The sequence below is a fragment of the Mauremys mutica genome, chromosome 16, assembly GCF_020497125.1.
Source record: "Mauremys mutica isolate MM-2020 ecotype Southern chromosome 16, ASM2049712v1, whole genome shotgun sequence".
Taxonomy (NCBI): Eukaryota; Metazoa; Chordata; order Testudines; family Geoemydidae; genus Mauremys; species Mauremys mutica.
Window position 1 is genome coordinate 27521616 of NC_059087.1, and position 10707 is coordinate 27532322.

Consider the following 10707-nt stretch of genomic DNA (forward strand, 5'->3'; position numbering starts at 1 on the left):
AGGGTAAACAGTTTCTCCGCTTCTCTTTCTTAGAAAGTGGAGTTTAGTTTAGGTTCATTTACACCCCCACCCTTTTTTTAAACCACTCCATCATGGGATGAGACCCCTCTAAGGTCACAAGAGTCAGTGTTGGGCCCAGGCTTAGCCCCTGATCCCCAGTGCTGCGCTTTGACCACAAGACCGTCCAGCTCGGAACATGCTCTGGAACAGTCGGACACATGCTGTTTCTGCCACGTCCCTGCCTGTCAGGTGTACGCTGAGTGGCACACGCCCAGGGCAGGTGCTACATGTGTATCCCGAGTGGCAGTAAGAATCACTCGATGATCTGCCATGTAAATAAAATAAGAGACCGAGCCAAGAGCTGTGACTAGGGACGGACGGTAACGCAGGCTCACGGGGCTCTGGCTGCAGCCCGACCTCTGGCAGAGCCTGACCTGACCTCAGTGGCTGGAATCTCCACTGAGCTCCTGCAGGCATGAGGGGGTCAGTGGCAAGAGGCTGATTGGCACTACCCAGTGCACGGCTGGGCCCATGCTGGAAGGGTCTATGACCCATCTAGGGATGGTGGGAGGAGCAGAGGCTAAGGCCATGCGCACACAAGCGTTGATATGGCCATGCTGAGTGCAGTTTTCCCATGGAGATGCCAGGGGAGTAGAGCAGGGGGTTCCGAACCTGCTCCCCACTCAGGGGCACACGTCCCTCGGTACCGCAGTGAGGACATGGTGGCCGGGCAGGCTCCCGGACCGCACTCCAGCAGGACCGGCTCTTTGCCACTTTTCCTTTTCAGGCAGCAAGATAAATGCCGACCCTGCAGGGAGGTGACGTTGAGGGTGGGGATTTAAACGGGCCTGTCAGAGCCTGGCACTTTGGGGCCCAGGCACGCTGCACAAGGAGAGGGATCGGGACACTTGCTAATGGGGCCATAGGTACAGCTGGCCCAGCAGCTGCTCCGCAGGGACACAGAGGCAACAAGGGCCCATTGTTACTGCTGGAAACTCTACGCCTGCCCTCCCTGGCTTCAGTGAACTCAGCCCATGTGTCGTATTAACAGATCCCTGAGAGCTCAGCTTCCGCATTGCACCTCCCTGCCCTTTGCTCAGCGGCTGCACCCAAGGGGCAGGCTAAGGGAGCGTCTACACTGCAACATAGGCCTGGCAGGAACCTGGAGGGATCACCTCGTCCAGCGCTGAGACAGGACCAAGTAAACCTAGAACAGCCCTGACAAGTGTTTGTTCAACCTGGTCTTAAAAACCTTCAAGGACGGGGATTCCACAACCTCCCTTGGAAACCTGGCCCAGAGCTTAACGATCCCTTTAGTTAGACAAGATTTCCTAATATCTAACCTCAATCTCCCTCGCTGCAGATGAAGCCCATTACTTCTCGTCCTGCCATCAGGGGACATAGACAACAATCCATCATCATCCTCTTTATAGCAGCCCTTAACATATTTGAAGACTGTTGTCAGCCTCTCCGCCTCAGTCTTCTTCTTTCACTACTAAACACGCTCCGTTTTTTAACCTTTCCACCTGCGTCAGGTTTTGTAAAGACTGGGATGTTTTTGTCACTCTCCTCTGGAGTCTCTCCAATTTGGCCACCTCTTTCCTGACCGAGCCAGCACTAAAAGCAGAGGCTAGCCGCACCTGGATGAGCGGCGGGGAGGGGAGGGGGGGCTAGCTGGCCAGGTGTGATCCTGTCTAAGATCCTTGGTATGTACTCAGGACAACTTGCCCCTCCTGCTGCTAGCTCTGCCATGGCTACTGTGCGGGGACTGGCACCTCCAGCTCCAGTGCAGACATACCTTGAGCCATCCTGGCTGCTGCTCAGTTTGTACGGAGTGTGTGACCTTTGCCAGGGGTGGGGGAGAGGACATTCTAGGATCTCTCTCCCAGGGGGGATTAATCTAGAATAGCCTCTCCTGGGGGAGAGTTTAGGATAGTGTCTCCCAGGGGAGTTTTCAGGCTATGGATGATTTCCAAAACTCGAAGGAAATTTTTAATTTTTTTTCTCAAATTTTTCCATCCCAAACCTGAAAAATGCCATGGCAGATTCCAGCTGAAGAGAACATGTTGCTTCATTGGACAGGCTGGGTGGCTGGGAGCCCGGCAGCTCCGGGATGGACGGCAGCAGCTCCAGGAAGGCCGCACGCTGGGCTCTCACTGTTGAGGCAAAGGCACAGACACTTACCCCTGAGCTTCCTCCTTCTTGCGACAGACACAGCAGCAGCAGAGCAGCGAGAGGAGGAGGATGAGCAGCAAAGCCAGCAGGGCCCCTGCTGCGATCACCCCCATCCGCTGATTGGCCTCTGAAAAGACACACAAGGCACTCCATTAACGCGCTGCCCTGGGGATGGGTGGAGAGCCAGTAGCCCATCCCAGTCATGTCCCAGATCCTATGGGCTGGCCAGTCGGAGTGGGGAAAGAGGGAGGGAAGGCATCTCCCCTGTTGCCTACCCCTCCCTGCCAAACGCCAGGCAACTCAGACGCCCTCACTGAGTCCAATCACCAGCACCCCCACCAAGCAGAGACCATGATAAAATCTCTCCCCAAATCTCCCCCTTGGGGGTGACAGTTCCTGAGCTGCCCCTCTGCCCCACGGTGAGCCCCGGGGCTGACGTCACTGGCAGAGCAGAGTCGGCATCAATAGCATCTGAGAGATGATAGGTAGGTGGGGATGGCCATGAAAGACCCTGAAAGTGAAGCCCAGCGGTTGGTGTTTGATACGGTGGAGAAGTGGGAACCAAGGGAGGGATGCAAAAAGAGCAGTGACACGGCCAAAGCAATGAGTGGAAATGAGTGGGGCAAATTGGCGAACGCGTACAAGATATTTTAAACCCAGGGGCACCATTGTGATCATCTAGTCTGACGTCCCCTATAACACAGACCAGAGAATTTCCACACCCAGAGATCTGCCAGAGCAGATCTCTTAGAAAGAGGCACCCAATCTTGATTTAGGCTGGGGTTTTCAAAGGATCCTCAGAGAGTTAGATGCCCAATACCCATTGTAATTCAGGCCTTTATGTCCCTTTGAGAATCCCAGTGTTAAAGAATCCAAGTGACAGAGAATCCACCGCACCCCTAGGTGAGATGTTCAGTGGTTAATTAACCTCACTGTTAAAAATGTGTCCCTTATTTCCAGCCTGAAATTCTCTAGCTGCAGCTCCCTCCACTTACATCTGGGTCTGCCTTTGTCGCACAGATTGTTCATGGATTCCAAGGCCAGAAGGATCCCTTACGATCATCTCGTCTGACCGCCTGTATTACACAGGCCAGACACCTGCCCCACAATCATTCGTAGAACAGAGCTCTTAGAATAAAACATCTAATCTTGATTGAAAAATGGCCAGTGATGGAGAATCCACCACAATCCTTGGTAAATGGTTCCGATGGTTAATTACTGTGACCGTTAAAAATTTACACCCTATTTCCAGTCTGAACTTGTCTAGCTTCAACTTTCCCCCACTAGATTGTGTCAGACCTTTCCCTGCCAGACGGAAGAGCCCGTTATTAAATATTTGTTCCCCGTGTAGATAACTAAAGATTGTGATCAAGTCACCCCTGGGCCTTCTCTTTGTTAAGCGAAACAAAGTTCAATCACTTTAAGGCAGGTTTTCTAACCCTTTAATCATTCTTGGGCCTCTTCTCAGAATCCTCTCCAATTATCAACATCCTTTTTGGATTGCGGGCACCCACCCTGGCCGTGGTAGTCCAGCAGCGGTCCCACCAGCACCAAACAGAGAGGTAAAATAACTTCTCTACTCCTAATGGAGATCCCCCTGTTGATACATCCCAGGATCCCGCTAGCTCTTTTGACCACCCCATCCACTGGGAGCTCATGTTCAGCTGATTAACCACCAGACCCCCAAATGTTTTTCAGAGTCACTGCTTCCCAGGCTGGAATCCCTCATCCCATATGTGTGGCCTACATTCTTTGTTCCTCCATGTACATATTTACATTTCTCCATATTAAAATGCATATTGTTTGCTTGTGCCCAGTTTACCAATTGATTCATAGTGCTCTGAATCAGTGACCGGTTCTTTTTGTTATTTACCTCTGCCCCAGTTTGTATCATCTGCAAACTTTATCAGTGAGGATTTTAAGTTTTCTTCCAGAGCACTGATTGATAACGATGCTAAATAGCATAGGGGCAAGAACTGATCCTTGTGGCACTCCACTGGAAACACATCCATTCAACGACAATTCCCCGTTTACAGGAACATTTTGAGACCTACCAGGTGGCCAGTTTTTAATCCATGTAACGTGTGCCAGGTTCATTTTATATCGCTCTAGTTTTTTAATTAAAATGCCATGTAGCACCGAGTCAAACACCTTGCTACGTGAACACTGTATCAACCAAACCTGTAATCTCCTCCAAAGAAAATCTCAAGTTAGCTTGTGGCACAACCAGCATGTGGGTGGTCTGAGCTAACGGATGCAGCATGAGTCGGGGCCAGGCTAAGCGTACACCAGGAGATCAGAGTCCAAGACAGGCCAGAGGGTAGATAGAGAATCAGGTGTCATGAGACAGGCAGGATCATGTTACCAAGAGACCAGAGTCAGGCAGTAGGAGCAGGTAGTTCGGGGGGGAGCATCCTAAATAGGAGAAACCTCATTGCACAGACAACTTCCTATTCCTCTGCTTGGTTTAAATAGAGCAGGGGACTAATGGGGACTGCTGGAGTTCCACCAGTCAGATCCCAGAGCTGGAGTTCTCCATCAGTGTTGGGTGTGTAGTTCTGGAGGTCATTAAGAGGACCCAAGGTGACAGGTCAGAACTTATGGACTCTTAAGAGCCCTGTGTACCAGTGTTCAAGACCCATTGTCCCTGACAGCATCTATTTTCCATAAACCCAGGCTGATTGGCATTAATTACATTCCTCCCGTTTAGTTATTAATCGAGTTCTGTGGCAGCTGCTCCATTGTCTTGTCCAGGATTGATGTCAGGCTGACAAGCCTATAATTATATGGGTCATTTACCTTTTTAGAAATTAGCACACTATTCGCTTTCTTCCCGTCTTCTGGAACTTCTCCACTATTCCGAGACTTTTGAAAATCAACATTAATGGTACAGCACACTCCTCAGCCAGCTCTTTTAAAACTCTTAGATGAAAGTTCTCTGGAGCTGCGGATTTAGAACCATCTACTATCAGAAATCTTTGTCCCCTGTAGGCACTTGTAGGCTGTGATAAGTCACCTCTTAATCTGCTCTTTATTAACGTATATACAGTGATCTCATTGCATCTCTCACTATAAGGCAGGTTTTCCCGATCTTGAATCATTCTTGTGGCTCATCTCTGAATCCTCTGCATTTAGTCAACATGTTTTTGAATTCTGACACCAGAACAGGATGCAGTGTTCAGTCATGGTCTCATCTAGCCTATATGTCACCTCCCTGCTCCTACCCAATCTTCCCTGAGAGTTCATAGGGCTGCCCCTAAGATCTGGGGATTGTCAGCAGAAGGACAGGAGTCAACACGTGTTTTTGAATGAGATTATGCAGACCAGGTTAAAGGGAGAAGGGGAGGCGACAACAAAGAGCTCTGGGGGACCCTCTGTGAAACCTGGGCAGGTAAGAAGAAGATCCTCCATCTGAAACATTGACAGAGTGATGAGAAAGGGAGGAGGGGACCTGGAGAGGCAAGCAGCTCAGAACCCGAGGGGCGCACCATTCCAAGAAGAGCAGCATGGTTGATGGCATGGAAGGTGGCTGGCAGGTTGAGGGGGATGGAGCACTGGCTCTGGGTTTGGCCAGGGAGAGGACATTCTGGTGAGAGCTGTTTTAGTGGTGCACAGAGGGAGGATGCTGGGTTGAAGATGGCATTGGAGGAGACGAACTCCAATCAGCAGTTGCAGACAGCAGGTTCAATGAGCTTCGAGATAAAAGGGAGAAAGGAGACGGGGTGGCACTGGAGAGAAAGCATCTGGCACATTTCATGGGTCCCACAGGAAGAGGAATAATTTTAAACCATCTGTGTAACCAGAGACGCAGGAATGAGCGGTGCTCCCACTGTGCAATGAGGCTGGCGCTGCCGTCTGCACTGTACGGCCTGGAATTTCCTGGCCCTGCAGGATTTCAGCTGGAGCGCTCCATGCATTTCACTTCTTAACGCCACAGAATCGTCTCCAATCTAGTGGCTGCTACCGGGCTTGGCTGTGATGTGGTGGGCCTGATTCCTGGGGAATCCTGCTGGGGAGGAAGGAGGATGAAGGTGGAGCCAGCCAGGAGCCAGTTCCACTCCTGGCTCCCAAGGGGCCTTTCCAGCTGCAGGGAAGAGCTGAAGAGCAGCAATTCTCCAGCCATGGCCCTTACACTGGGGCTGGGGCTCTGCAGAAAAAGAGGAATCTCCCAGCAACTGGTGCAGGGGAGGCAGAATGTGGCTGAGCCCCCCTGGCCTAGCAGATCCCTGACACTCTGTGCGTAATGGTGCACTGCTCCTGCTCCTACGCATCTCTCTGATGGTGTTCAGACTGGTTCTGGTGCTGCTCAACCCATGGCCGTCTTGATCTCTTGTCTCGGGTTCACCAGTGTTGCTTGCAAGGTGGCTCAGCCAGGCTTATCGGTCACTACCCCTTGGAGCATGGCCTCTATCGTCATTCTCTGGGGGTCCATCCTGGGTCCCCCGGGCCTGAGCAAAAGTGAGATCTGGAGCCGTCTGGCCCAGCAGGGCTCGGTCCAACTGTGGCTTCTTTCAGGCTCCAAAGGGACCCTTACATGGGGCTTGAGGGAGACAGAAAAGCAGATCAGAGCAGGGAGCTGGAGCCAGAGGGCCCAGGTGACCAACAATGAGGATTCTTCAGCTTCCCCTCCCTGTGCAAGGAACCACTCTGTGCAAATTCCAGATGGGATGGTCTGTGCCAACCACTGGACTGACCGGAGTCCCCTGGGGGAGACAGCAAACAGAGCTGCTATCTCAGAGATGTGAACAACCCGCCGATGGGAACGAGAGGGTGAGTAGGGCATTTGCTGGCAGAGCAGCACGGGGGCCGGCAACACCGAGGCCAATGGAGTCGCTAGACTGAACCTGGCGACTCTGGAAAAGAAGCGAGCAGGACACCCAGCCCGTGAGGAACTGGAGCTCAGCCCTGAGCTGTGAGGCCTCTCGGGCAGCCAGCTGCACTCCCCCACCCGTGCCCTGCCCAAGCTGCTGGGAAACAGGAACCACGGCCTACTGGCTCCGGGCATCCCCCATTCCTCACATCGGTGCACGGGTTTCAGCGCTGGATACGGGGGCTCAGGCAGGCCGCATGCCTCGCCCCACTTCCCGGAGAGAATCAAAGGGAACGGCACAGAGCTTGGCACAGCTGGCAGCCCCTGGCATGCAGAGCAGAGAAAGCAGCACCCCAGCGAGCTTGACTCCTCTAAAGGTGCCAGCTTCCAGCACAAGGGGGCTGACCCACAGCCCAGCCCGAAGCTCTCTGTGCAGAGGGCCAGGGGATGCTCCTGCCGATCACACTCCTAATGGACTCAGTGCTGCACAAGGCACAAATCAAGAGGCCCCTGGTTAAACCTCAGCCAGGTGACCGAGCGGGCTGGGGGACACAGGACTGGAAGGGGGCAGTCTAGTCCCCTGCTCTCGCAGGCAGCCCATCACAGACGCCCATTCATAAACTTACCAAGCTCCATCTCAAAACCAGGTCAGTTTGCCCCACTCCTGGTGGGAAGCTGTCCCAGAACCTCGCCCCTCCCATGGTGAGAAACCGTCTAGTTTCCAGCCTCTATTTACCTGGGGCCAGTTTATCCCCATTGGTTCTTGAGCCAACACTGTCCTTTAGCTTCAATAGCTCGTCCCTCCCGCTGGCGTTTACCCCCCGATGTATTTCTAGAGAGCACTCAGCCCCGCTCTCAGCCTGTGTTTCGCTAGGCTACACAACCGAACTCTTGTAGTCTCTTCTCATGCGCTAGGGGCTCCCTTCCCCTGCTCCGCCGAGCAGCCCTTCTCTGCCTCTGCTTCAGTGTGAATTCATCTCTCCTGAAGGTGGCTGACCAGAACTGTACCCCGTATTCCAGACGAGCGCTTACCAGTGCCCTGGGCAATGGCGTTCCCACTTCCCTGCCTCTAGGGGCAATTCCTTGCCTGATACAGCCTAGAATCCATCTGCCTATTTCGCAGCCACATCGCACTGGTGGCTCAGAGCCAGCCTGTGATGAATGAATGCACCCAGCTCTCTCTCGTTCTCTGTCCATTCCAACTGATAAGACCTCAGTTGACAGCAAAAATGCTTGTTACTAGTCCCTATGTGCACAAACTTGCACTTTATACTATTGAATTTCATCCCATTTCTACTACTCCAGGCCTCTAGGTCATCCAGTGCTCCCTGTATAACATTCCAGTTCTCTCCTGGCGCCTCCCAGTGTGCACACCTGTGCAGAGCAGAAGCAGGTGTGGAGGAGCAGAGCAGCGCACAGCACAAGGGAGGATGGTGGGAAAGGGCAGGGTCATGGCAATTTGCTAACGTTGGGCAGGGTGGGACAGGACGGGCTCCATGGTGCAGGATGGGGGTATATGAATCGCCAGGATGAGCCCATGCACGTGGCTTTCACTTCTGGTCACCCCCTCACTAGAGAATTCAATAGTGTTTAAAGCTGATTGGTAACAGGCAGGTCGTGGTCAGGTGACACCAGGCAGCAGGACACAGCCATGGCACGGTCAGCATCATGCCCACTAGTCGCGGATCGAAGCAGGGCTCACCACATTGGGTTCACATGTGCACTGACCACTGGGCAACATGTCCCGCGGCTCCACTCTTAAACATGTGTCATTAAAACACCACTCCCCTGCTTAGCGAGGATGAACCCCGTAGGTCTGAGTTCATGCTACAATACCTCCGGAGTCTGGCATAACTGGTCATTTCAATCACAGCAGATCCAGGGCTAGGATAACAGATGCTTTGCAGGTCAGGACTGAGAGGTATTGACAGAGTTGTGTGCCTGGGAGGGAATAGAACTGGCCGAGCAGGAGGGCTGTAGGTCGGGATTGAGGGGCATCAGCAGAGCTCTGTGCATGTCTGAGGGTGCGCCCAGGACCAGAACAGCAGGGCACTGTGGCTTGAGATTTATGGGCAGTGGTGGAACAATTAGGGAGAAGCTGCTGCAAAGCCAGGCTGAGTCCATACTGTTTATACACAATGCAATTAGACTGTTCCCTACATGAAAACTTCCTGTTGCTGTGGTCACTGCATGCACCCCGGCAGCCTAGGCTGGATAACATCTTCACTGCTTCTGGTCCTAACAGACTCAAAACATCAGCAGGAAAGCGAATCTACAACACTAAATGCATTCAAGAATCTATCGCTGCACCTGCTTCCTTGTCCGCCTGATTGCAGATCCTGGATCAGGCTCAACAGGCGAGTCTCTGACTCCACCAGAGCTGCGGCACCCATGCACCAGCTTGTCCTGGTTTCCTCCCCACCCGGTGACAGTGGGGCAGCTTTGCAGCCAATAAATCACATGGTGGAAGAGTGCCCAACCTGACATCTGGAGAGTGGCCTACAATGCCTGGCCTCCTTGGACACAGTGGCCATCCTGTGGTTATGGAACCTGGACAACAAACCCTGAGGTCTGCACAGGAGAGAGAGTGAGGGCCCCGGTCTGTGCCCCGTACAGGAAGTGTGCCGGAGCTCAGGCGGTGGCTCCAAGAGGCACATGCAGTGAGAACCTACCAGATCCAAGCCAACCAGTGCGGGGGGGAGCTGGGGGGCTCTCCCGGACAGCGGGTGCAGGAAGAGTTGGAGAACATCTCAATTATGTCTGGGGCAAGTGGGCCTGGCTCCTCATAGCAACAGGATTGGGTGCAGTGGGTAAGGGGGGCTGGAGCGCCTGGGGAGAGAAGCACCAGGGTAGCTGAAAGCCCCACCCCCACAGCTCCTCTTTTCTAGATAATGTAGCAGAAAGGGGCCCTGTCCTCCTCCCCATCCGACCCCACACCCAGACACAACTGCTGCACTCACCCATGTGGCAGGCTCCAGTCAGGGGGTCACATGTGTCATCATGGCAGCTGCAGGCCTTGGCGCAGTTGACTCCATACTGACCAGCTGGGCATGTCAGGTTACAGCTGGAGAGGAGAGAGAGAGTCCCACATCAGCAGTTCTGAGCCCCCCACTGGGCTCCCCACAGCCCTCTCTGTGGAGTCAGACCCCCTGGAGCCGCAACACCTGCCCTGGATCTCCGACTGGGGCCGGAGCTGTGCTGGGAGGAAACTCCCGTATCCTGGAGGCTCAAGCAACAAGAGCCGTGTGCGTAACAAAGAAGTGGAGCTGCTCAGGGCTTCCCCTACTCCCCATTCCAGGCTTGAGCTGCGGGCTGGAAGGGACAGAGGGGAGGAGCTGTATGGTCACCACCGGCCAGACACACAAGCATCTGCAGCAGCCGGGGTCAGGGGAGCAGTGGGCCACAGCCATGGAGATGGGAGAGCCCTGCTAACTTCTGTGGCACCCACCCTGGGGGCCAGTGAAGGAATGGCCCAGGGTAAATGAGGAATGGGGATACAGGCTGGACTGAGATCCCAGCTCCTGCCACAATCGCTGGCGTGGGCCAAGCCCACAGAGCACAACCCAACAGGCCTTAACATCTGGCATTTATCCACCAGAAGCTGTGCTCGGGGCCCACGCTTCGTGCAGCAGTCCAGGATGCCATCAGCACCCAAGGGACCACGGCTCCCCACACTGTCCCAGGGACCAGGATACCATCTGCCCTGGGAAGGAGCAGACACT

The 10707-nt window shown here is 53.8% G+C and overlaps 1 protein-coding gene across 2 annotated transcripts in view; it reads right to left on the bottom strand.

Annotated features, from left to right (window-relative positions):
* Window positions 1-10707, bottom strand: part of SCARF2 (scavenger receptor class F member 2) — a 98034-nt gene that overhangs the window by 41186 nt on the left and 46141 nt on the right. For both annotated transcript variants that reach the window (XM_044990318.1, XM_044990317.1), the window contains exons 7-8: window positions 9946-10049; window positions 2185-2302 (exon numbers count right to left, since the gene is read on the bottom strand). In XM_044990318.1, the coding sequence (XP_044846253.1) occupies window positions 2185-2302; window positions 9946-10049 (222 nt within the window). The remainder of the gene's footprint in view (window positions 1-2184; window positions 2303-9945; window positions 10050-10707) is intronic.